A 27,936-nucleotide genomic window follows, 5' to 3' on the forward strand; every position below is an offset into this window, starting at 1 on the left:
AGACTCTTTCTTTTTGCATGGGAAACGTACTCAAGTGAAAATCTATCCCTGAGGAACCGATGTGAAGACACAACTTCGCGCAAGAACCTTGACACTGTGTAGCGTGTGTCAATAGCTCAAAGCCAATCTGGAACCAATCTAGTGTCAAAACCAATATGGAATGACATCTGTTAGCATGGTTTCAAGAAAACGACACAAAGGGTGACTTGGTCGGTAATGACAGTATCGTGATAACTTAATTGCTGAACAAACAAGTGAGGCAATGACAGACCACCGTTCCATACTCGACGAAACAAATTTTTTCTTGGTGTTCGCTCCCACGTGAACCACCAAAAAATTGTGGCAGAGATTCCGTTCAACTTTTGAATATTCCAACATGTGCAATACATAGTCGCGAGCATATTCAATTTGTGGCAGAGCCGACCAGCTCTTTGAGGCGCTTGGTGCATGTGTCAATCACATGCCAGTTGCTCGCGGTTTTTCCTTGTGACAGCTCACACATAGACGTTGTGTTAGACAGCACCTCTCACTTCGGGATCGGTACACTTTCTTTAGCACTTCTATTCCCTCGTAACAGCTAATGCTACGCAGAAACTGCGCGACTTAGACTGCCTTCATGGTTGACCTAGGGCGATCGCGTTTTAGCACTTCTTCGCCGGCGTACAAATGCCATCGGCATTTTAAAATACACCTCATGACATAGACGTAGGTACGTGCGATTGTATACCAATTAAAGGCATATCATGGTCACATTCCCTGTATCGCTCGTTTACGCTCATTAAATAACTATGCGGAACCCAAAATCGGCGTGTTGTACAAACTCGCATCTGATGGACGCAGTGGGAATCATGTCGTTGCCTTCATGCAATCGTCGTTACCGTCGCTGTCTTGATGCTCTCATCACAATCGCATACGCTCGCGCCACACACACACAACTAATCGACTTACACAAACGCGGTGGGTCACATGGTAACGGTTTGCGGAAACCCAAACAATGCTGCATTGCCAGCCATCTACAAAATGATTCGCATATAACATAGATTCCCGCCGGGCGTGGGATGTGTGCAATTTCTTGTGACAAATGTGTCTTAGCATAAATGCCTTCCAGCTTCTGAACTGTCCTAGGCGCAACATTCGCATAATGTGACACGAATTTGACTAGGTGCCAGCTTCTCAGCGTATGAGCAAGTTTCCAGTCTCACGATGTCACCCATGCACTTATTATTATTTTTTTTTTGAACAAACGTGCTTTTCACACAAAGATGAACCAGCGACTGTTTGAGATGAGTTTGTTCTTTTCTCTGACATATGCTAGCTTCGGCGGAACGTTTATTCATTCGCGCAAGACGTCACATGCAAGTAAGTCACGACCCCATAAAGTAGGTTTACCCTGCAAACTTGTGCACAAACAGAGCCTGCCGAACGTCAGAGCAAGAAAAAACGAAGGCGCAAGTTACTCCCTGTACAAAGTGACTGCCATACTATTCACAACGCAGTATGTTCCTCTTCTTCGGATCCTTCAGAATCTGCACATACATTCGGCTTGTGTAGATATCCGTAGCTACTCATTTCCCTGAAGTATTCGGTGCTGCTCTTCAAGTTCCTTTCCATAGCGTCGTAGTCGTAGGTTCCGAGCGTGCCACCACCTTCCTCGGGAATGACGTCATCCGGTACCAGGTATCGCAGTTTCTTCCAGTCAGTGCCGAAAATTACAGTCTGGAAGCAGTGATACGGCAGGCATGAATTTGCGTGGCCCTTCTAATGTCGGTGAATGATAAGAAACCCTCGCGTAGAAGTAATCCCGTATTCTCTCGCATCATGCGAAATCATTGAGTACATTCCAAAGACTACTGCCTGTGGCGGCGGCGCTCTGGCCAACTTTTCATTGGCATGAGAGTCAAGCTTGCTGAGGATACCCTAACACCGCATACATATACAATGCGGAACTCCCACCACTTCCCACAATGCCCACTTCATGCTTCACTCACGGTTTACTGATTGACTCAGGCCACCGTCTATCAGGGCAAAATTTAGGCGTACCTGGCGGAATTAATCACAGAAACGACAGCGAGACGCCGGACCGAGGGCTTGTACCTTATTTTTAACTCATATGTAAAGTAAACTCTCTCTCTCTCTCTCCAGGGCAAGATGCTTTGGCTCATGGCCAGGCCTCCTCAGAGGCGGTTGTCAATGCTCATTTCCGGCATCGAAATTGTGCTGCCGTTGGCTCCACTGACTAGTGTCGTTTCCTCGGAGCTTCCGCTGGTTGGTTTGTTCTGACTTAAGACATGATCCTTATACCAGCTGTTACAGACCATGGTTAAGTTGTGGATAAAATTTTTGATGCTAGTAGAGTATTTTACGAACGAGATAACATACGTCGCCGGTTTTGTAGGTTAACAGTTTCACGGCTATATTCAGCCTATCACCTTCAATATACGACACACCGAAGTTCACTGAGCGTTCAGGCATTTTTGATCAGTTAGTTTAGTGCAGTTAAAAGAATTCCGCTGTCTCACCGTTTACTGTTTTATAATATTTACACGTATTCGAACATAACTGCAATCACGCGAGAAGGTAAATAAAAAGTACCTCACCCTGCTGACCAGCTTGGCTTTCATGAAATGCTTGGCGATTGCGAACAGGATATCAAATAAAGTGGGATTGTTTATTACATATATTCCTTTTATCCGCAATGGAAAGCAATCCTGAAAAAGAATCAATCCATTAATAATTTCTACAAGGCTTCAACTTAGGCAATAGGCAGTACTGATAATGTAAGCTAAGATTTCTAGAATTGTAACCGAACATTAAACACCATTTCTGCTAATCCTGAATATTTGCCATCCCTGCGCAAAATTTTAAGTACTATGGTCAAACCGTGCACCCGAATCATGGTGCACGAAAGTTTCTGCATTATGCTCCGACAGAAATGTGTTCGCCGTGGCTGGAAAATGGATCTGCGACCTCGTCCACACCAAGACAACACCACAGCCAGTGGTGGAGTACCACAGGTCAAAATGTTTGTATATGGTTGTCGCTTGAGTCCGTGCTTGCCCACCTGACGTGCCACTGTAGCACACCACTGCAGTAAATTACCTTTGGTGTGTATTATGTTACGCTCAAGTGAAGAGCTTCATGGTCGAATACGCCGCTTACAAAAGAACTGCTCACCTGCAGAAGCCTGAAGAGCCTTTTGATGACTGGTGGCGTGAACTGGGTCAAATGGTAGATGCCAAGGTCCTTAAAGTCCATCACAAACACGACACCGTCGGCTTGAACTTCTTCATCAAAGAGAACGTGTTCGACGTGAACTATACCGGCTCGGAAAAAGTCATTCAATGAACAGATGCTGGTGTTCCAAGCTCCTAAAAGGAGAAAGAAGAGATCGTGCAAATGTAGATTATGTCATCGCCTTCTTTTAATCTGGGTGCAGGAAGCATTTCCTCAGCTTTCTTTCTTGAAACCAATAGATTTTGAATTTCCGAATTAGTCCAAGGAAAATCATTCGGAGTAGTTCTTCACCCCAAGAAAAATGCATGGCTTGTTGTCTAAGCTTCCGCATTTGAAAGAAAATCTTATTCGCGTGTTCATCACAGCTATAGGAAATGCTGCATCTGTGTTCTAAGGAAAACGCTTGATAATTTAATCGTCAGCGGAATTTCAGCAGAATGTCATCACCATGCTTCTTAACACCTTTTCTGACTCTCTCACATGATAACTGTCTATTCTCTAATCGACGCTTCACGTGTAATTAGCGCTCGCTATTTAAAAATCAAGCCTAGTGAAACGTTGACTTTAGGCATGTTGTCAGGTCTGTCAATATGCCTAACAAACAGTGATGCAGAAAGCCCGCAAGCGTAAACTGGTTAGTGTCTTCAGGATGTTCCAGGCCAAAAAGAAGGCACACACAGGTTAGTGAGCCCATTCCTAAGACCTTAACGCGTTACTTTTTGAGTTGTGCGTATTGTTGCACCTGTGATGACAGCGTCGTCTTTCACCGAATGGTGACGCAGTGCATCGCAGCGCAGTGTTGCAATATCTCTGTTGGTTGAAATTTCTTACTTTAATGACCTGCTCGCGTTTTCTGTCCTTGTACATGGTTCGCTTATTCCTCACGCAGGCAGAGGTGGCGATGTGATTATTTCTCTTAGAAAGTAAATGTTAAAGGTAGACTTAATAGGTATAATATCTTTGGCTGCGTCAGCGAACTACGCATCTGCGATGACAAACGGACTCTCTGACAGTGAACGGAGACCTATAGTACATTCGACTGGTGCCTACAATGCTTCAACTCGACTTGCAGCTGCGCAGCGCCTTCTCTAGATAGGACCCAGCTAAAGCCAGCCCGAGCCGAACGTTCTAGCGGCACCCAAAGCAGCCCTAGTAGCCACGTGATCCAGTTTCTGTCTGATCTCTGTAGCGCTCTCGGCCTGAATGTGGAAGCGCCTCCTGGCGTTCTGAGCCAGAGCACGGCGCCCTGAATGAACCAGGGGGTTGTGTTCCACGCACTCGATTTCGACAAGCCGAATTTAAATCGCACGGTGAGAGCACTCTAAAGTGCTCGAAAGCATCCAGTCGAACGTACCAATAGTAAGCCAGGAGAGAGAGAGAGAGAGAGAGAGAAAGAGAGACGAAATGAGTGAGAAAGGTGGGGATGTTAACCTCAATGGAAAGTCTGGTTACGAAAGACTAAAAATGTGATAGGCAGGCGGCAACGACGTCCCGAAGTTCCCTAACCAAAACGCCCGCACGTCATAGAGTTTGTCAACGTTCCCTGCCACCTATAGGTAGTTTGTCTTGGTTAAAGTTGGACTTTAAATTGTTGCGGCCTAAAGGAAACAAACATTGAACGTAGCAAGTTAGAATTATATTCCAAAGTTTTTTCACCTGCCAGAACTACGATATGAGGATTTTTTATCTGCTGGGATCCTTTAGCACGCACCCGCATAGCGGTACACAAGTGTTATTGAATTCCACCTCTGTCGAAATGCGGCTTCAGTGGCCGGCATCGAACCACATACATCATGCTGAGCAGCACAACGTCATAGCCACTTAGCTAACGAAGCTGGTCAAGATAGCAAGTGAGGAAAATGTATCCTTAATCACAACGGCCCAAATACGAGAAAATACTTTTAAATCCGTTGCGTCATGCTGAGGTTGAAAAAAAATTTACTCGAAAGCTACAAAGAAAAAGAAAAGAAAAATGGGGCCAGTCATTTTTTTCAGTTATTCATCAAGAGTTTTCACCCAAATTTATGATAATAGTTATTAAGGAATGCTCTGTCGCTTAAAGCTGGTTTGGTGTTACTATCTAGGGCCTCTTTAGGCTGCTCGCTTGTCCATGCACAAAACCGTTGTGCGTAGACTGCACCATTCTGTGTAACACATGGTCCTCAAAAGTGCAGAACAAGCACTATTTTCCTTCCATTTTGGGAGGGAAAGCAACAGGGCTTTAAATATTTTTAGTCTTTTACTATTACCCAGTATTCTCAAACCTTATTGATTTCGATTTATCACGAACGCAAGCTATTGTTTTATGAAACAGGAGCTTTGCTAATCTGTCGGGATGCGATAAACAAAAGGAGGCGAATGACCGTTTATTGTGTTACAGTTGTGAAAACTACGTTACTGCTTCAGCAATGACAATCTAAATCATCGAGGTGTAAACGTGTAGGAATATAGCATAATGCGCAGACTGTGCCAAAATGACCCCGAAAAGTCTTCCAATGTTGTACATTGCATAATAGACTTCATTGAAGCCGCAGTTCGCCCCATGGTTTGTAAAGGTATAGTGTGTGCTGTACGACGGTAAGATTGTTATAGCCGTGATGTAGCTTTGAGTACTGACCGCTAGTAAAAGCAAATTAAAAAATAAATAAATAAGTTTTTTCAAATTTATTCTTTTCCTTCTTTTTTTTCGTTCAATATTTCTAGCTTCGGTGGCACATACACTCTAATATACCTCACGAGTACGGTCACACTAAAATAGTACTTAAGCGTCATGGATCGTTTGTTAATATTTTTCAAATGGGCTCGTGATCAGAATGAGTCAAGAAGTTGTAGTCGTTGTGCCTGAGAGGAGATATTATTTGGAGTGATTAAAGGAAACACCGTGTCTGGGCTTTGCATACTCACGCTTAAGTGCCAAGGCGCTGCTCCTGCAATCACGTTTATGTACGCAATATTAATGGCGGCAGCGCGAGTCGCGAACACTTTCTTTGTGATTTCAGCCAGGCAGCTCGTCTGCGCACTTTCTTTCTTTATTATTATTATTTTATTATTATTATTTTTTTACCTTACCACGGAAAGTTATAAACAGCCTTCACACTGGTTCGTGAAGCCCTTTTCGGTATTATATTTACGTCCGAGGTACGCAATCAGGCAAATCTTTGCTTGCGATAGCTAGTCATACGTAGGTATGCATAGGAGGAAAAAATTATCATGCACCTGACTGTGGCCCGAACCTACACAGCAAGTCCAACGGGTTTTTCAGATCGAAAGCTTCGACGTTGAATGAATATTTGTCCTGGTCTGGGAGATTTCTTTATTTAAAAATTTTTCTTATACAGCGAAGTTTTTTTTTCGCAGAAACCCCTTTGGTTTTTCTTTGTAGCTTCCCTTTCATCGCTTCCTCTCTTCCCTTTCATGAAATTTCCTCCGTGCACCTTGTGGGCTTCCGCAGAACTGATTTGCCATACATGAAGTTATCCTTTCTTTCCTTCATGATGAAAATGAAAATGAAAGTTTATTTCTTTTCGGCGAAAAGAGGGCGCCAAGACAAAAGGCAAGAGCCTGGCAAGGTCCTGGTCACCCGTAGAACAGCTGGCACTATGCACGATCAGTTCACAACACATTCACAATGAATTTCTCAACCTTTGTAAAAAGCATGACGCAGTAAGTTAACATGCGTGAAGTTTGTACTAGAAAAGAATAACTAAATCGCATACACAACTTATCGTGTGAGCGATATTAAGATACATAATCTTTTTACAAACATAAAGATGTCAGTCCTAAGACGCAGAAACAATATCATAAAGCTTGCAACATGTGCGTTAGAAAAAGAACATCTCAAGGATAGTAAAATAAATACGAATAAATACAAAGTTTGCCGACCAAATAAATAACTCATTCCGTTAGTTCCAATAGGCATTTTTTAATTGTTGATTTAAAACTTTTTTTGGAAGGAAATTTTCAGTTTTAAAGGGAAATTGATTTATTACCTTGGGAATTCGGTAGCTTAGTGTTTGCTTGCCGTAATTGGTGCGTGTGATTGGAACAAGCTTACGTTTTGTCTGGTAAGCATATCGGCTGCTGGAATTATCTTGACAAGGAAAGAGCAATTTATGACGATGGATGTACTTAACTAGACAGAAATTACACACTTCTTGTACTTTAAGGATGCCATATTTTTGAAATAGCGGTGACGTAGGTAAATCTGAAGGTCGGTCATGAAACCCCTCAATAGCACGCAAAGCGCGTTTCTGAAGTGAAATTAGTTTAAGGTAATTGCTGGACGTCGTAGTTCCCCAAACAAGAATACAGTACGTATGATAACCTTGAGTGCAGGAGTGCGTAATACATGGATATATTTGATATCTTATACAAACAACCGACTATTTTACTTAGATCGCACAATAATTTGGTGGTGGGAAAATTCCAAGAAAGATTCTCATTGAACCAAACACCAAGAAATTTCCAGTTTGAACCTCGCTTTAATTCAGTATGCTCGTAGACAACTTTCAGAGTGATACTTTCTACTGTATTAGTAGGATGAAAAATAATGTAGTTTGTCTTTGATAAATTAGGGCTTAGCCTATTCGTCAATAACCCGTTATGTAGCGTCCTTCAATATGCATTTGCCGTAGCCTCCATTTGGGACAAGGAGTGGGATGAGAAAAATATATTCGTATCGTCAGCGTACATGACCAGATTAGGCGATTCGGATATGTTATCCATATCATTTATGTATACTAAAAACAATAACGGTCCTAATGTTGATCCTCGAGGAACACGATGCTGAATTGCCAATTTCTGTGAGGGTATGCCATTAACCTGAACATACTGCAATCTGTTATTTAAATAGCTCTTTAGCAAGTCACATGCAATACCACGTATGCCATAGCTGTTAAGCTTGCGTAGCAGGGTGTTGTGATGAACGCAATCAAATGGCCTTTCGAAAATCTAAGAAAAGGCCAAGAGTGTACTGTTACATTTCGATATTCTTAATAATTTTTTTCTTTTACTGTTAACAGCATCTGCTCTGTTGATTTGTTTTTCATAAATCCATACTGCGAGGAAGTAATAACAATGAACTTATGGAAAAAAATTACGAGACGAGTATTAATGACACCTTCAATGACTTTTGATAGAACGGGTAGAAACGAAATGGGTCTATAATTAGATATGCCATTCTTGCGCCCCAATTTTGTAAACTGGACATACACGTGCTATGTTCAGCTGATCTGGGTACTCTCCGCTTTATAACATAAGATTTGCGATGTAAGACAAGACGTCACATATTTCAGAAGATACATAAAGATAAGGAAGACACATACATAGATAAAGGTACTGCTAGTATACCATCTAGTCCAGGTGAAACAAGATTTTTTACCTTATGAATTAATGAACCTATTTCATGAGTAGCAGTTGGCATAAGCGCAATAGAATTTTGTAAGGGAGTGATTAGATTAGACAGTGCGTCTGGCGCTGATGTGGTCACCCACGTACATATAGAATCTGCTACATTAATGAAAAAATAATTGAAAGTGGTTGCGAGATCAGAGCCTGTAAATTCCCTATTGACTGTCATAATAGTAAGGGGCGGGTCTGGATTACATTTATTAGCTAAAAAGGTAATTTCACGCCAAACCTTTCTGCTGTCAGACTGCTTTTGTAAACCGATCAATATATTAGGTAGATTTAGCTACTTTATTATCCTGGTTAATTTCATTTCTGTATTTCTTAAATTCAATGAGGGTGTTGGCATCAACGGTCTTGATAAACTTGTGATACAAATGGTTTTTCGTTTTAATTCTTTAGTATAGTTCTCTAGTCTTGCAAGGCTTTTTAAACTGCTTGCAAATTTTAGTTGCTTTTAGTGGAAAGACATTGTTGTAGCACCAAAGAAACTGTTCAATAAATGCAGTATATGCTTTGTTTACGTCAGATGTGTCATACACATTATTCCAATATGAACTTTCGCCTAATGCTTTGAACATACTCATCGTATTAGCATTAATTAATCTGTATAACCGTGGGATCTTCACTTCTATGTCGTGCATGACAGGCAGGAAGCAAAAGATTGGCAAATGATTGTTGATGTCATGGGATAGGACACTAGAGAGAATGTTATTAGACACCATATTTGTCATATATACGTGTAGTAGATTACTTGTTTCAACAGTTACCCTTGTGGGAAAAGACACACAATTCCAGCAGGCAAAGGATGCAATGGTATTATTGAATTCCGTTGCACATGAATCGTTCGACAATAAGTTAATATTTATGTCACCCATAAAAATAAATACGCATCCGGTAGAAGTTAGATACACCAGTAAGTTTTCTAAGAAGTCGAAGAAGTGCCGTTTGTTACCAGTAGGAGGTCTGTATATTGCAACGACCACTAAATTTTTAGTAGATACAGTAATCCATTCTACATTAGAATCTACTACGCGAAATTAATCTATTACAGAGTGTATGTACAATTCATTTACATAGGCAGTGAGACCACCACCCTTGCAGGTGAGCCTCAATAATTCCTTATAAGTATAATTGTCAAAGTGCGAATGATCCTCATGACATGTTAGCCATGTTTCTGTAATCACCAAAAACTCAAATTTATGCTTTATGGAAGCAAAAAGCAAGTTCAGGTGGTCACCCTTGTGTTTGATACTTCGAGCATTAAAATGAATAGCACTGAGCCATTTCTCCAGAGAGAAATGATCAGTGCTACCAGATTTACCTACCAGATCATGATGACCAGATCATCATGATCAGTGATGATCAGAGCATCGGTCAGTTCACTTTGACGTGTGAACACCTTACCCCCTATGGTCCAGACATATTTCCGCGACACTAATTTCTTGCTTGCCATGGCAGCACCTCACAACTGCTTATTAAACTGAGATAAATGCTCATTAACATAGACATTTCTCCATCCAAGGAACCAAACATACTGTTATTAAGTCTCTGTTTTCTTGCCTTAAAAAGCAACGTGTTCGTTTTTTTCTCGTCGAACAAAACGAACTATAATGTTCGTCTCATCCGAGTTCCGAGTGGGAATGCGGTGACATGTATGGATGTCTAATTCACTGACTGGTTCGCCAACAATTTCAGCAATTTATTTTATGATATCAACAGGCTCTGCATTCGCCTTGACACCCTTTACTTCCAAATTGTTGAGCCTCGTGTACCACTGCACCTGTTCAACTTGTCGTGTCAACCGCTTGTTCTCGCTCCTCAAACCTTCATTAGACTTAACAAGTTCGCTGACTTCCTTTCTCCGTGCCTTGACCTCAGAGCTACGTGATCTTCGTCTCATCTCAAGCGTCGCTGCAGAGTTTCACGCTCTCTTTCACAGAACGAAGTTCTAATCTCATTTCGCGCTTAAAATCGTCGATAGCTTTTGCGAAATCCTTAAACATATTAGGAAAAAAAAGAACGGCAAATTGAACAATAAGAAGTGGGAAGCGTAAGAAGTGTGGCAGCAGTCCGCAGCGCGCAAAAAGAACAAGAAATATCTGCCGGCGGGTGCTTACCTGCAAAAGCAGATACCTTTAGTAAATGATCGCGCAGCCTACGCACTGCTGCCAACTAAGAGGACAGATGAGGGTGCGTCCGCTTTTAAAGACCCACGCATGAGCGATCCGTATTCCATTTCTTAGTATATTTTCAATAAAATGCGTTTTCTTTGGTTATCACAATGCTCTGTGTTATTGTGAAAAAGAAATAGAAATTTACGTAAACATTTCCCCGTGAAATGCTCCTTATGCGTATGTGGGGTTTTCTAATACATACATACATACATACATACATACATACATACATACATACATACATACATACATACATACATACATACATACATACATACATACATACATACATACATACATACATACATACATACATGTGCATACACATACATGCATACATGTGTATGTGTACACATGTATGTATGTATGTATACATACATACATGTGTATGTGTATACATGTATGTATGTATGTATGTATGTATGTATGTATGTATGTATGTATGTATGTATGTATGTATGTATGTATGTATGTATGTATGTATGTATGTATGCATGCATGCATGCATGCATGCATGCATGCATGTATGTATGCATGTATGTATGTATGTATGTATGTATGTATGTATGTATGTATGTATGTATGTATGTATGTATGTATGTATGTATGTATGTATGTATGTATGTATGTATGTATGTATGTATGTATGTATGTATGTATGTATGTATGTATGTATGTATGTATGTATGTATGTATGTATGTATGTATGTATGTATGTATGTATGTATGCATTAGAAAATCCCACATACGCATGAGGAGCATTTCACGGGGGAAATGTTTACGCAAATTTCTATTTCTTTTTCACAATAACACAGAGCATTGCGTTATTATTTATAGGAAGCCAACATACAATGAGACCAAGGACAGCATAGGGGAAATTACTTGTACTTACTGAATCAAACAAGTGACAAATTAATGGAAATGAAAGTGGATGAAAGAACAACTTGCCGCAGGTGGGGAACGATTCCACGCCATCGCATTATGCGCGCGATGCTCTACCATTTGAGCTACCGCGGCGCCATTTTCCCATCTATTTTCTTGGGTATTTATGTTTTACTACTAGAACTAACCCTGGGAGTGTTAGCCTGCACCACCACTCACAAACTTTGGCGGCGGATGTGGAGCATCCTTTCTACCGCAGGAGTCACGTGTACGGGATCTTTTTTGGCTGTAGGCAACTAGTCAATAAATTCACACATGTCACCTGAAGGCATCAGTGTTGCCGGATTCGAGACCCTCGTTATGCACGACGGTCTTGCTTCTAGTCTTCGTCTTTGTCCTTTCTCGCTATAAACTAAAGATATGTCACAGTTCCAATTCGCCCTACTTTCCATCCCTTGGCAAGCTTGTGAACGTGCAGCGATCAAGAGCACACGCGAGAGCAGCGCCACGTGGTAGAGAGACCGGAAATACATATGGCAACTTGCAGGGTTACGAACCAAAGCTAAACCAGAAACCACAAAAGAACTCAGTGCTGTTCCACTTTTTGAAGAAGGATGACGAGCGAAGCTGTGTATGGTGGGACCCTTAATGGAAAACTGCACCTCCGCCGGGAGTCGGCCCGTCATTGCGACATCTTTGGGATCGGCTCACGTTTATATGGGAAACATTTAGCGCCTGCCTCACTTCCGCCGCGGGTCGGCCCGGCATTGTACTAGCTTCGGGATTTTGTTCTACACGCAGGCGCGATATGGGGAATTTAGCCCTTAAGAGCTCCGCTGTAAAAACGTTATGCTTGCGCCAACCTGCGTTGAAACGGAACTTTACTACTTCGAAAAAAAAAATAGAACGGTTCTAGGTTCAAGTTTGTCACTTTCGCCGAAGTGTTCTTCCCTTCTTTTTTTGTGCGCTTGCTTTCTCTTTTCGCTCAGCCATGCTACCACATTTGTATATGTACACCAGCTTGCTGTCATATTAGAAGTGGTAGCACCGTTATGGTGGCATGGAATGTGGCCCATGTGTAGGCAGAGGTCCGTACACTCGTGAATGTTTGAAATTGGTGACACATACAGAGTGACTGAAATGAAGAAGCACTTCTTAGACTGGTGGTCGTAAAAAAAGATTACATTCGTAAAAAAAGCCGCATGACGGCGAAAATGCATGCTGCTGGCCGAGCACTGCCGATGAAATAAAGAACGCCCTGCCGCCCCCCTGTCGCCGGTCGCTATGAAGCCGACCTTGTTCACCGAACGCACGCTTGAGAACAGTACAATACCACTGCGCAAACGCTCTGTCAAGCGGTTTTTTTTTTATATTTCGCGGGCTTTCTTTGCGACCCGAAAAAAATGACTACGTGAGACGTATCGTCAAGGAAACAACTCGATCGGTGCTTTCTGAAGGTGCTCTACAAATCTTCGTATCATACGTGGGGTCGATCGCCAATAATTAGAAAGTTGGGTAATTAAGCATAATTATTTAGTGAATTCTCGGGAAAACAAAACTTGTCTGAGTCACTATAGGCTATTGCGAACAGTATGCGTTCGGTTACATTCGCTTCCGACGCGCCTTTCATTCTTAAATTCTTAACTCAAGTTATGTGGGACGCCCTGTATACGCTCTAAAAAAATTTTACACCCTTTAGGGTGTATATCTGCCACAAAACAATAATCGTCATCCCCCTTTCTTGCGTTTACTATCTTAAAAACGCCGCGCCAGCTACTTTCCAGTCGGCAATGCTATGTCATGCTGATAACGGCGCATGCCGTTCGTTACTGCAAAGTACCGGGCTCGCAGCGTTAAAGAAAGGAAATGCGGACAACAAAGATGGCGTTTATTGTTGTGTGGCAAGATACAAATCAAAGGGTGTAAACCTTCCTTACACTCTTACAAAAATTTACACCCTTTGGGGCGTATCTTGTCCCACAACAATAATTGTCATCTGTCTTGCCCGCGTTTCCTTTCTTTAACGCTGCGAGCCCGGTATTCCCAGTCACGAACGGCATGCGCGTTATCAGTGTGAGGCAGCGTTCTTGACACACTCTAAATACAATTTGCACCCTTTGCGGTGCATATTTGTCCCACAACGATAATCGTGAACTGCCTTGCTTGCGTTTCCTTTCTTGAAAACTCGGCGCTCGCTACTTTCCTGTCGAGAATGCTGCGTCACACTGATAACGCGCATGCCGTTCGTGACTGAGAAGTACCCGGCTCGCAGCGTTAAAGAAAGGAAACGCGGGCAAGACGGATGGCGATTATCGTTGTGGGACAAATATACGCCCCAAAGGGTGAAACTGTTTTTAGAGTGCAGGGAAGTAGCGAGCGCCGAGTTTTCAAGAAAGGAAACGCAAGCAAGGCAGATGACGATTATTGTTGTGGGACAAATATTCACCCCCAAAGGGTGCAACCGTGTTAACAGTGTAGTGTGTACTCCTTAGTCGGAGACACCTCTCGGTTTGCTTGCGAGGAACGATCGACATGATAACGTAACAACGTCGCGCGCCCGTCGGTCCATTGACGGCAGCGGCTATCTATCCGCGGTACAACGCAACTTCAAAAGAGCAAAGGTCTTATCTCTCGTTGAGATAACAAGTGCTTCGCGCGAAATCCTAAATGATTGAGTGACGTGGCGAGAGTAGGTCACCGGCGAAGAGAAAAGGGCGCCTATTGGGAGCTCCCGGCAATTGCGGCTATATGCATCTGAGGTGGCGCAGCAGAAAGGGCGACCGTCTGTAACTGATTTCTCACGAAGCGCCCGTTCCTATAGCAAAGGTACATAAAACATTTTCGGTCTTCCAGTTGCATCCTCCCACCGATAGATACCGCTGCCGTTACAAAACAGACGAGCGCACGTCATTGCTACTTTATGGTCGATCGTGCCTCGCTAGTGTCCTCACCCAAAGATTATATATCTCACGCCGTGCAAGAGGCCAAAGGTTCAATTTTCCTGATGCATAATTGCCAGTTGAACAATTGAACACGACCTGTCATACTAAAGGTACGAAGATGTAGACAGCACGTGCTTACCAAGATTCAACGAAATAACGGCCCTTCCTTTGGGGTCTTTTTTCCGAGACACTGTAACTAGCTTGTGCTCACGACAAATGGTGTCGAAGAAAGCAGAATCTGGATCCAGCCTGTCAAATAATTCGGGGCAGTCGCTTCGTACTTTGAAGTAGTTCTTGATGTTCTTGAACGAGCACTCGACGTTGTAATCTCGAGCTCGCAGAAACTTGCCGAGAAAAGCGTCGTTTGTAGGGCAATGGAGTCGGGTTTCACCTGAAATTCAAACAAGCACGTTAAAAAAGGCAAACCGGAAACGCGTTGCCTTCTTTTTTCACAACTAGAAGTATACTGAACACATTTAAGTTCGTTCTATTGTCTTCCTAATACTAACATTGTCTTTGTTCAAGAACTGGTTGGCGTCTGTATTGATCGATAGATGTGCAAATGTTTGTGCTCCTTTTAATGTGCTTAATGGTGCTCTTTTCAAATGTTCTATCCTTTATTGATAGGTGTGCAACTGTTCCAGGCAAACATAGCAGAAACATATATAGTTACAACTTCCCTGAAGCTCTAAGGTCAATAGAAAGACTGGTCCTATTCCGTTCTTCAACTCAAATGTTACTACCGAGAGGTAGGCCTGTTAGATTCCGTTTATTTCGCACTGCGTCTTACGTATGCTTGATTGTTTAGCCGCAACCAAACGCCATAGCGTCTGGTCCTGCAGGAAATATCTTGGAGGACACTTGATTGTCTGGAAATATCTTGGAGGACACTTGGAGGACACGTCTGTCAATTGAATTACACAATTGACAGACGCTGTGCGGGAGCTGAAGTGAACACTAGAAGCTGAGTTGGCTCCAGTGTGCCCACTTTTCAGCCACAAGGACCGTGTCTGTATGAAAAAAACAACCTCCAAACCACCTGGGCATCAGGTATGGGACGTTGAGATATGGACTCACCTGCAATGAGTTCGCGCAGTTGTAGCATTGCGTCTTGCTTCGTGTTTGTCATTTCTTCCAAACTACTAGTGGGGCCGTCCTGAAGTGCGTAAGACGCATCATCGGAAACATTCTTCTCTTTGTCCTTCATCGTACTGTAATGAAAGAAAACTATTTTTCATAGACTGGGCGGAAAAGACCAAGCAGGCCCAGGGCCTTACTTGAGCCCTAACGCTCAGCCACGTCCCTCTTTACCCTTCCCCCTTTCAATAAAGTTTATCACCACCACTACCATAGTTAATTTGCAAGAGCCGTAATAGGCCACACGTAGTACTCTTGCAGGAAATACCAGCAGCGTCGTGCTGCCGACTACCGGCCTGTCGTAAAGCACGAAGAAGGAAGAGGAGCGGGTTACTGATAAGCAAAAGACCAACGATCGTCGTTCACGACCTAAGGCTGGCGTCGAACAAGGTTGAACCCGTTATGACAGAAATTATCCCCAGCCCAGCGAGCAGAGAGAGTATCTATTTTCTGAACGTGTACAGCAGTCCCAAGGATCTAAGGCAACGCTTCAAATTCCTCGTCTCCAAAGCAGCACAGCTTGCCAGAGGTGCCCCCCCTGGTTGTGGCGGGTGGCTTCAACGCTCCGTATCATACGTGCAGCTACCCGTATAAAAGCCGTAAAGGGGAGGACCTATCGCGAGAGGCGATGAACTTGGACCTAATGTTGATCATGACCCCTGCCTTCCATACAAATTGTGGTACGTCGTCTAGCAGGGACACGATTCTGGACCTCACTTTCGTCAGGGCAGTGGCGGAGGTGAAATGGACGAACCTTAACATAGACTTCGGCAGTGACCACTACGTCTCGGCCACTGTCCTTGAGTGCGCCACCAAGGATGTTAGCACGGACCTTCAGGTGGCGAAGATGGACAGCAGGCTGGCCCGCCTACTCTAGGCCAAGCAATTCCTTCTGGCCAGGTGGAAGGGTAAGCGGCTCAATCGAAGGCTCCGCAAGAAGATTGCCGAGGTCAATGGAAGCATCGAAGTACACTTCAAGGTCCTTTTCAGACAGCAATGGGACGAAGTGTGTTACTCGATTGACGCCCAGATACAGAGTGGTGGGTTCTGGAACCTCCTCAAACACCTGCTGGATGAGATTGACACCAAGTGGATCCAGCGGAGCACGCTGGGAAAAGTGCTGCACGGGGCCAGGTGAGAATCCTCGGATGAAGAGGTGATGGTAAGGTTGATCGAGAAGTATTTGCCGGTAGCTTCCTGTCCGGGGCCCCCTGTCCTAGAATATGGCGGCGTCACGAATCCGGAGCTGTAGCCGGTGTTTGGTGTCGAGGAGATTCAGCAGGCCCTGCACGATTTAAAGGGAGGGTCGGCCCCGGGTCCGGATAGAGTTATAAACAAAGCATTGAGGAACTTGTACGACAAGTCGGTGGAGTACCTGAAGGACGTCATCGACCACATGTGGAAAGACGGAAGAGTACCGGGAGATGTGGAAGAGGGCTACCACCATCCTCATCCCCAAGCCGGGCAAGTCCGCCAATCTAGACCATCTGCGACCGATTTTACTAAGTTCGTTGGTTGGCAAGGTGGCCGAACCAGCAATCTTAAACAGGGTTGCGCAATACCTGGAAAACCGGAATATTTACATGCACAATATGATAGGCTTTCGTCCTAGACTGTCAACGCAGGATGTCATGAAGCCCAAAAGTAAAGTCATTGACCGCAACACGAGGAACACTAGAGCCATAGTCGGATTAGACCTGGAGAAGGCCTATGCTAACGTTCTCTTCTCATTTGCCTTGAACCAAATCTCTAGCCTCGGGATGGGCAAGCACTTCCACGACTGTACGAGATCGTTCTTTGCGGGCAGAGAAGCCACTCTCAGGGCGGGAGACTTCGTTTCCGATTTGGTTAGCTGGGTTGCAGAGGGACGCCACAGGGGTCTATCATATCCCCAACCCTCTTTAACCTTACCATGATCGGTCTTTCGAGGAGACGCTCCGAAGTCGACGGCATTAATCACACAATACATGCCGACGACGTCACCATTTAGTGTACCGGAGGCAGTGACGGACGAGTGGCGGCTGCATTGCAGGACGCCATCGAGATCACGGAAGAATATCTCAAGCCGAACGGTCTTCGGTATTTATCCCAGAAATCAGAACATCTTTACAGACCCAGCCGAATGGGCCAAAACCGAAGGGTTGGAAACCGGTTGAGGACGTTGACATCATTCTAATGACAAGTAAGGATGGTGTCATCCCTGGGGTAGACTCCCTCCAGGTCCTGGGTATGACGATCGAATTGAACAGCTCCGATAACCTGACGTTGTCTAAACTAACGAGGAAAATGGCTAATGATATCACACTCATACGGAGAGTTGCCAGCCGGCAACAGGACCTTGGAGAGGACAATCTCGTGAGAATGGTGCACGCCTTTCTGATGATTCATTTTACCTACGTGGCGGCCATGCGGAATCGGCAACGGTTGGAGAGGGACAAGCTCAACACATTGATCTGGTTGACTATCAAGAGGGCCTTCGGGCTCCCCATGTACACAAGCTCGAAGAGGCTGATGCGTTTCGGCATGCACAGCACGCTGGAAGAGATTACGGAAGCGAGGGAGAAGGCCCAATACGGTAGGCTGTCCACCCAAGCGGGTAGGAGCATCCTGCGAGAGCAAGGGGTTTTTCTGGCGGAAATCGAGTGTCGCTTTTGAGGTCTCCCTCGAGAACAGAGTAAATGCATCGTCATCGCTTCAATTCCACACAACGTTCATCCTGACCATAACGTTGGTCGGAGACGAGCAAGTACCAAGGCTCTCCTGGTCGAGGCTCAGAAACGGGTTCGGGACTGCTGTTTTGTCGAAGCTGCCTGGTACCCCGATGGGACGTCGTTCGTAGCGTTGGGCATTGATAACGATGTGAAAACCACGTACTCTACGATGGTTCGAACGAAGTCGGCCGAGGTGACGGAACGGGTGGCGACAGCCCCGACCCTGCTGGATGACAAAACGACCATGATCTACAGCGATTCGAGGACGGCTGTCCGAACGTTCGTCAAGGACACCGTTACGGAGCAGGTCCTGCGGGACAAGTCACTCACGATTATCTGGTTCCCCGCACACATGGGGCCGATCGAGGGCGCGCCGCCAACCTTCAAGTCGGCTAGTAGAGCTGCACGAGGAGTCGTCAACCGCGTAGCTACTGGGTGGCACGGCGCTGAGGTTATGGACAATCGGGACACTCCCTCCTCATATAACGAATTTACCAAACATTTTTACATGGGACGGAGACGGTATCCTCCACCACGTAGGAAACTAGGCCGACCACAGGCTTTAACACTGAGGTTACTCCAAGTCGGGGCATACCCTTACCCCGTACTGTTACGCAGAATCTATCCAGAGATACAATCGACCAATATCTGTCAGCTATGCTCAGGCGTAGTCAATTTAGAGCATATGTTCAGGCGGTGCCACGCGTCACGCGATGGCAACGGCGTCGCGGCGTCCAAATGGGAGGCTGCCCTAAACAGCCCTGATCTTGAAACACAGCTATTGGCTGTCCATTTGGGGCGCGATGCAGCAGAGAGGCTCGGCCTTTATGTACCGACGTAGGATCGGCCCGCTATGTGCCGACGCGCGTTCCTAAGGACTAGAATAAAGTTTTACCATACCATACCAATGAGTGTCATTATCGAGTGTACGATTTCGGCATACACTACTCGGCTTCTTTAAAGCTTAATGGTTGTTGTTCCTGTTCCTGGGTGGCAGTGGCACATAGTCACCGTGGGGATTGGTCATGAATTAAGCGGTTTCCACAAAACGTGTAGAAGTTTAGAAAGATAAAAAAAGATCTAGTAGCGAAAGACGTATTACTGCTCGGTATACAAAGAGGAATGGTCATCTTACCAGAGTGAATGAAAAAAAATAGATAAATAACTATCATAAATTTACTTTTTAGGAAGACAGCCGATGGGTGTCAAGAATATTGGAATAGCAATGGAAACGTTCCGGTGACTGTACCTCAAGGTGAAAGCGTCAAAGAAAAGCAGGACGGGGACATCCATGCTGAGGCCAAGCTCGCTTATAAGGTCCATTGAGCAACCATCTTCTTACTGAAGGAAATCGTCGGCAAGCAAGGAGAAAATGGTCAGTTGTTTCTGGTTCACCGCAGTGTATACAGAAAATAGATGCCGTGAGACCCGCCATGTATGTATAGAAATTTAAAGTTGGGATGCGGCGGCGTGACCTCGTTTTCTAAACACATTTTCTTCGGGATTTGTCGTCTTGTTATTTAGTCTGTCTGTTGATGTCTTCTAATGTTCTTCCATTTCTGTTGTGCTCCTTTTTGTGGCAGTTGTTAGCTAGTTCTTTACCGCCTTCTTCTCCCTGTTGTATTTGTATACGGATTTTCAAACCAAACAGTCATCATAATGCTAACTTGAAAATCACGCAAGTGGTTTCCGATCAGCGAGCGTGGATGACCTCGAGCCCTCACGCTCCTAGGTGCGTGTGTGAATTGGGCACAATGCATAGGGGCACACGCGCGTATATCATCACTGGGTGGCAATAGAAGACAGAATAAAACAGGTTTTTATGGGAAGTGTGCTGAACAGATGACGCTGTCACATTTCCGTCATCTTAGCATGTGCTACAAAGAAATAATGACGTGTACAATTGCAACGCGAGTTACCGCAGAAGCGTGAGGGTAACCGAAAACAAGAAATGTTTGGACAAGTTCGACGTATCCGATCATTAACGGGTTCACTAGTTTTGGCTCCTCATCGTACACCTTTTACGAATGAGAGTAGAGTGCGCGTGTGCGCGCGTGCATCTGTGCGCGCATGCGTATGGCTATTGTGCGTCCCGGACCGCTCCCCATTACTCTGCAGGAAGCTGATCTGGCAGACGCACCAAACACTGCGAAAGAAAGCGTGCCAAGTTTCGCTTTAAAAAAGGAATTACGTGCTTGAAGGCGTTTGTTCTTGGCGCCGAGGATGTTGAGGTACCTTTTGTTGTTTCACTGTGGAAGGTTACCGTTCTGCAGTGGCTCATATGCAATGCGGAGGATTAGCCAAGATACGGCCACACAACCTGTGGCACACACTGAATAACTAAAGCATAATAAATGACGTAAAGCTAAGAAGTTCCTAAACATAATGCGCTATCCCATTAAGAGGTCGGTGCTCTATAGAGATGCCTGCGAGCCGACATTACGTGCGCTTACTTGCACTACTTTGGTGGTCAGCATAAGAGCTATATAAGCCCATTGGCTCGTACTTGCATTCGGAGCACATATAGGCTTCGTATATATAGCGTTTTTTTTTTACGCTACACCAATGTTTTAAAGTTCGAAAAATATAAATCACGGTAACGCTATGTTTACCATACGAGGGTACGGATTAGCGGCCTCTATGGATACAGAGGGATTTCCGCACTTGCGCGCAATTAGCGAAGTTACGCTAATTAACTTTATAATTATCAACAATAGGTGGCTACAGCAAGTGAATATTTTGGGGCCAGTACTCGACACTACCTACCCCAACGATCAAATCTTGAATAGCGGAGTTCATGCGGGAGCTGCGCGAGCTATTAGTTCCCCTTGGCTGCAGGCTCCTTGAAACCGAAACCGGTTGGAAAAAGACCGTCTGTGTCGTCGGTGCCGCCGCCCCCCGGCTCTCGTGACGCATCTGAGGTCACCGCCAGTCCGACCCCGCGAGCAGCTTGCGTTGTCTCCTCGTTGTCTGCGGCGTTGGCCTAGCGCTTCAATGCCAGCTGGCCGCCCGATTTGCTTCGTTATGCCGTTGGCCGCCACGTTGGCGCTGTAGCGCCAACCCCGCTGTTTGTCGAGTGCGATTGACACATTGCTCAGAGAGGCTGCACTGGTCAATACTAGGCTGTCGGTTAAAGATAAAAAGTGACATGGTGGTCGCTTATTTGAATATGAACAGAAACGCTCGTCTAGCGGCATAATACTATTACGCCCGTCATCCAGGTCAGCGCGTTCCTGCGCACGCATCGTTTATACGCGTGTTCAACGTTTTTTGCTGCAACTGGCTCGCTAATGAAAAAGCGGGCACCGAAAGAATATATGTGATAAGCAGAAAGTTCGAATAATCCATACTCGGATAGTCTGTGACAAAGCCCGAAACGAGCACGCGATAAGTTACCGAGTCTTCTGGAGCAAATGTCACAACAGTGTGGAGAGTCCCCGTGAAGCATCAATTGTACCCATTTCATGTGAGCCTGCACCAAGAACTAAGAGACACGGACTCCTTGAGACGCCTGGAATTTTGCGATTGGGCGCCGATTCAACTTGATGGAGATCCAGATTTCCCCAAGAAAATAATTTGGACAGATGAAGCCCAGGTTTGTCGAAATTTGGTTATGAACATTCACAATACGCATTGTTGGGAAATGTAAATCACTGGCTCCTTAAGCACAACCACCAGTACGATGGTCGGTTAACGGGTAGTGCGGAATTTACAATAACAAAGATATCGGGCCGTATTTTTTGATGGCACACTCACTGGGACGTTATACAGTGAGCAGATACTGAAATAAGCCGTAGGAGAATTCATCGCTGAACTGCCTCTAATCCTCTTGAAAGACACTTGGCACCAACACAACGGCGCTTCTCCGCATTTCTCTTCTATAGGCTTGGATCGTGCCATCTCAGCGCTTTCCCCTCTTCAGTGGATAGGACGAAATGGACCCGCTCGGTGGCCGCTACGTTATGCAGGCCCTTTACCCTCTAGATTTGTTCCTCCGCGGATATGTGAAGAATGTTCGTTACGCCACTGAACCTGCCGCTGTGAAAGACCTGAAAGCAAGAATCATTGCTGCATGTGCTGCAATTCAACCTGCAATGCTCAAGCGAGTCTCGGATTCCGACAAAGACAGGTTGATAATGTGTGCTGTCATGAATGGCCATCAGTTTGAACCATTCTTTTAAAGGCATGTCATGGGAACAACACTTTGTGTGTGTGTGTGTGTATGTGTGTGCGCGCGTGCGCGCGTGTGTGTGTGTGCGTGCGTGCGTGCGTGCGTGCGTGCGTGCGTGCGTGTGTGTGTGTGTGTGTGTGTGTGTGCGCGTGCGTGCGTGCGTGCGTGCGTGCGTGCGTGCGTGCGTGCGTGCGTGCGTGCGTGCGTGCGTGCGTGCTAGCATGTAGCTTGCAGAGCAGTGGCCTCCAGGGATAAAGCTGTGTTGAGTGCACTCCGCTCCCGTTACATTTAGCAGGCTGTCTTTGCTGCCCTTGTAGTATTCCTTTAATATTTTGCCCCTTCATTCAGTGAGTTATTTTCATATCTGTTTTAGTTTACGCACCTTTATTTACACATATCGCACGCGCGCGTTTGAGACAGCTTTCCCGGAGAAAGTGAATTTCACTGAACGTCGTACCCATCCAAAAGCCCGGAACGCCATTTAGTCGGTGGAAGTAGACACGTGGCGCCAAACACTCTTAAAACGGTCCTATAGCCACCTATTGTTAATAATTAGAAAGTTAATTCGCGTAACTTTGCTAATTGCGCACATGAGTGCGGAAATTGCTCTATATCTAGAGGTCACCAATCCCAACACTCGAATGGTAAACATTAACGTTGCCGTGATTTATATTATTGTAATTTTAAAGGTTTGGTGCAGCCTAAAAAGAAACACCCTGTATCTCGACAAGTATATCTGGGCAGATACTGAAGATCCACGCCCAAACGCAGCGAGATTGGCAAGAAAAGCTTCGCTTTGATAATTCAGAGTGTTAGGAAGCTTTGTACAACACGGTTGAACAGAGCCAACGTGACATTTTGCGCGCTACCATCGCTAATAAATGAAATGACGCTCGATGCAAGTACCATTCAGCGCATTACTCTTCTAACAATCCATAGTCAATTCATGATGAAAGAAAACCGTGTCTACCGTATTCCTTTAAAAAATCAATAAACAAATCATTTCAGAATTTCTATCATGGTTACAGAAAAATGCACATACCGTCAATACTCTTTCTCTCCTGGTCGCTTCACGTTGTCCTGATTTCACAGTTGAAGTTTCTCGCCTCGTGGGACAAAGTTTCGCCGACGGCAGCCACTAATATTTCCGTGAGCCAACCCGACGGCTCGTAAGAATGGCGTATTCGCTTCTTGGCGCTTCGGGCGTCGAGCCGTGTCGACCAACTGCGAAGCAGGCGATCCCATATAAATGTTAACGCGCAATATACTCTAGCGTTGTGGCCTTGGAAGTCGGGACCTCCCTCCCCGCTTCCTCAACCTCCTCAGGCCTGCTTACTTCTTTATATTCGGCATGCTGTCCGCAGTTATAGTAAATGGTATCGGGTTCATTTACACCACGAGGGAAGGTCGTGGTCCTAGACGGGTTGCTCCGACCTTGAGCGATCCATTCCTAACACGAAAGCAAAACCTAACCACCGGCGACGCATAAAGACTTAAACTCAACACTACTCGAGGCCACATCCCCTGCTTTTCTTTGCAACACCATATTCTTTAAAGTCAGCGCGTGCAACTCAACCAAGAGCAGCACGCACACTGCAGCAAGAAAGGTTTCGTACGTACCTGATCGGTGCGAACCGCGGTTGATGGTGCAGAACTGCTGCCGTTACGTCGGCTGTCAACGTGGAGTTGTATTGGCCCGGCAACGCGGCTTTCTCTCAACTCGTTGTTGTGGTGGTGCGGCCATTTTCCTCACCCGCCTGCATTGCTGCGCTAGACCCCCCCCCCTCTCTCTCTCTCTCTCTCTCTGTCTCTCTCTCTCTCTTTTTCTTTATTTTTTCTGCTTCTCCAGTTCTCCTTGTTTGAGCTAACGCTCAAGGCCATAGGTTCGCAAGTTATCTTCCAATGATGTTTACGTGCCAATGTATATTAGCGGGCAGGCAGATGAGGCTAGTAGTTACATTCAAGCGAAGCTGCGCAATTTACGTGTGTGTGTCTGGGCGTGCGTGCTGGGTGTGTATGTTGTCGCCATTTCTGTCACTTCCGTGTGTATGCAAAACACGCAAAGCACTTTCGATTACCCTAGGGCGATCACATCTGTCTGGCCGATTTCTATCTCATAAGCTATAATGACGTTCGAGGTCTACACTAACGTTAACAATGTGACCTCAAACGTCAGCGGACACGGAAACGTCAGCAGACTAATAGCGGGATCTAAAACAGTGCAGCGACGAGGTTTCCTCAGACCTTGTTGAGAGTTGGCAATGTTTGCAGTGCATGCGTATACCGGCATATTCGTGGTGATGCGATTCTCGGATCGAGCAGTCGTCCTTGACTATCTCTTTTCTGATATTGTTGTTGTTGTTAGAACACGTTAGGAGCTTGCGTGAGGCCCGTATCAGATCGAGCAGTCGTCCTTGGCTATCTTTTTTCTGTTGTTGTTGTTGTTGTTGTTGGGACGCGTTAGAATCTTGTGTCCTGCCCGTATCAGAAAACTTAATCGTTGGTATTGCAACCTGCTTTCTTCAGCCATGATGCACTATTCCAAGAAAGGCTGACCTTATAGGAAAGTGATAGTGCTTTTTGACATAAAGACACAAAAATTTCTACGTTTTCAGATATAAATTAACACGGTAAATTTTATCATCAATTGGCTGCCTACACAATCGTATGGGGACTGCTGACGGATTCCTGATGTGTAAATCGTAGCAGAAGCTGCTCACAGGAGAACATAAATCGCACTATGCTATGTCTTTTCCCAACCCCTCCAGAATGATTCATTTACAGCCGAGCATACCAAGTCAGGATCCCATCGTTCGCACCTCGTTAAACGTGTGTTTTAAAGAGTGCGTTTAATTCAATATGCATGTTGGTCGTGGACGCGACAATTCCTCAGTTATGTCACATATTTCTGCATCCCTCCATTACTTCTCTCTATCACTACTTTTTGCCTCTGTCGGTGGTATAGCACGGGTGCCCACAACGATGCAAGATGGTGATGGTTCGCGTGGCAAAACCCCCTGCTCCTCTCCCACTATCGGAGCCTCCTTCTTGTGTGCGCATAATAAATCAATTATTCCATAAATCAACCAACCTGAATGCGCTATTTGTTACGTGCGTGTAATCAATCACAAATTACAGATGTCACTGTTTCGTGTTACACCTCGTATTCATCCTCGTATTCCACAAACAAAACACACACACACACACGCACACGCACACACACACACACGCACACGCACACACACGCACACACACACACACGCACGCACACACACTGACACACACACGCACACTGACACACACACACGCACACCACAGACACACGCACACACACACACACACGCACACACACACACACACACAAGAGGCGTTTTATGCCCATGAAGTAAACATGTTGCCACTAAAACGCGTATTGTATGTTGCCACTAAAACGCGTATTTTTTTTCTTTGTGTAAGTATAGTTTCAGCAGTTTTGCCTTTAATTACGGGCCTTGTCTAGCGTGATTCGACCTGTTCAGCTGAAGCCACCTTTCGAGATATCTTACTACTAAATATGCAAAAGAATGCATTGACATTGCGGTTAAGACCATCCCCAACTGCTTGAATCACGCTTTTGGTGAACTGTTACTAGAAGGACAATATATTTCCTAGAACAGTTTAATGCCACCTATCTCGAAACTGGTGGTATGTTGACTTAGGCATTTTTCTGAGCGGGCTTGATATCACTACTGATCGGCTTCAGTTTCGCCCCTGAAGCATGGGCAGCTAGAGTAAATCATTAAAAAAGTTGATTAGTAGAGTTTATTTAATTTGTCACTTGTATGTACGGCGATTTGTTACGCAGGTAACGTCCGCCTCTTCACGCATGGGTGCAAAACATGGGTGCAATGTTTTTGAAATTTTAGAGCTTATATTTATATCGCATGCCTGTGCGCGGCATTATAGCTCTGGTGTTGGAAACAGGAGGATTGCCTCCGCTTTTGCAAAGGACGCATATAACGTGGATTCGTGCTTCTATACTCGTTCAGCAGTGGCGTCTTTCCCACGGAGCGGTCACTTTTAGTACTGGTTAGTACTGGTTTAGGTAGGTTAGGTTTAGGTTAGTACTGGTTTAGTAATGTTTCTGGTTCCTATATATATTTTTTTCGTATTTTTTTTACAGAAATCACGCGGGATTGATAGCAAATCCTTCATTCAGTAGATAAACATTGAAAATGTGTAGACCATTTACCTTTTTACAAGCACAAATACCAGCAGACTTCCATTTCGTCCTCTTTAATATTCCATAGACAAATAAGAGGCTCCTTGGTCGATTGGTTCATCGGTTGATTGATTCATTTATCAATTAATTCAAGTTTAGTGGCAATGGTCCAGATGGTCCGCTAAAGCTAGCAGCAAGAATCACGATTCATCGCACAACAGCCGCGCAAAGAGAGCGTGCCTAAATTTACAAGATTTTTTTTTTTGCCCTGGATTTGGTCACGTTTAGATCAATCCATTTCGGTCAAATGTACGCACTCGCCTGTTGACACCTGGCCTCGAAGAAAGAGGCGTAATTCTTACATATTGAAACGCGTCAAAAAACGCGTGTCACGTAATTAGGCAAAGCATATGAAATATCTTTAGCCAACTTTAGCCGGCAACCGATGACATTCTGGGCTCGCCAATGTAACCGTGCTAGGCCGCAAACGCGAGCTGCACCAGGAAAAATATGTTCCGAGGGAATGACGTCTAGTTACGGAGCACGAAATACTCGCAGGCGCTGTCAGGGAAGCGTTAGAAAGGCTCGTGCCCAGTAACGCACTTCTAGTCCCCATCGCACAGCCTCAACGAATACTCGCCTTGATCATGAACAAACGAGGAAATTAAACGAAATAAATAAATTAATAAATGAATAACTATGGCTTAGAAGAACTATATAATTGTTACTAACTATACGGCTTGTATGCGCCTAAAAAATATTTGTCAAATAAGTATGGTCCGCTGTAACGGGGTAATGGATTTAATGGTTAAAGACTTGGAAAGTACGTTTTGTTTTTTAGAAGTTTTTATAGGCAAACACATAGGAGGTGCTGTGACCGGATCTTCCCTGTGGTCACTCGACACCGCAAAACCAACGCACGCACGCCAGGCGGCGGCACCGCACCGCGAGTATACACCGGAAACGCGTCCCACATGCTCACCGCTATTTTCACAAGTTCCTCCAGCAGACGTGGTCGGTACTGAACGACGCTCCTCTGCAGTCACCGCGCTGCAAACGGTACCACGAGCCACTC

The 27,936-nt window shown here is 45.0% G+C and overlaps 1 protein-coding gene and 1 long non-coding RNA gene across 5 annotated transcripts in view; one reads left to right on the top strand and one right to left on the bottom strand.

Annotated features, from left to right (window-relative positions):
* The window catches only part of LOC135898808 (uncharacterized), a 190,169-nt gene that overhangs the window by 63,374 nt on the left and 98,859 nt on the right, over nucleotides 1-27,936 (top strand). For both annotated transcript variants that reach the window (XR_010563415.2, XR_011512753.1), the window contains one exon: nucleotides 19,677-19,864. This is a non-coding gene — a long non-coding RNA (uncharacterized lncRNA). The remainder of the gene's footprint in view (nucleotides 1-19,676; nucleotides 19,865-27,936) is intronic.
* LOC135898806 (alpha-tocopherol transfer protein-like) lies at nucleotides 1,207-27,866 on the bottom strand. Of its 3 annotated transcripts, none has more exons than XM_065427976.1 (8): nucleotides 27,844-27,866; nucleotides 23,703-23,884; nucleotides 19,739-19,830; nucleotides 15,719-15,852; nucleotides 14,781-15,032; nucleotides 3,175-3,368; nucleotides 2,598-2,708; nucleotides 1,207-1,716 (listed from the first exon to the last, which is right to left on the bottom strand). In XM_065427976.1, the coding sequence occupies exons 3-8, from the start codon at nucleotides 19,810-19,812 to the stop codon at nucleotides 1,486-1,488; spliced, it is 996 nt and encodes a 331-aa protein (XP_065284048.1). In that variant the 5' UTR covers nucleotides 19,813-19,830; nucleotides 23,703-23,884; nucleotides 27,844-27,866; the 3' UTR covers nucleotides 1,207-1,485. The 3 variants fall into 3 exon arrangements, with proteins under 3 accessions (XP_065284048.1, XP_065284047.1, XP_065284049.1); XM_065427975.2 differs by lacking the exon at nucleotides 27,844-27,866 and adding an exon at nucleotides 24,281-24,431; XM_065427977.1 differs by lacking the exons at nucleotides 19,739-19,830; nucleotides 27,844-27,866 and adding an exon at nucleotides 24,281-24,428.

The sequence above is a fragment of the Dermacentor albipictus genome, chromosome 3, assembly GCF_038994185.2.
Source record: "Dermacentor albipictus isolate Rhodes 1998 colony chromosome 3, USDA_Dalb.pri_finalv2, whole genome shotgun sequence".
NCBI lineage: Eukaryota > Metazoa > Arthropoda > Arachnida > Ixodida > Ixodidae > Dermacentor > Dermacentor albipictus.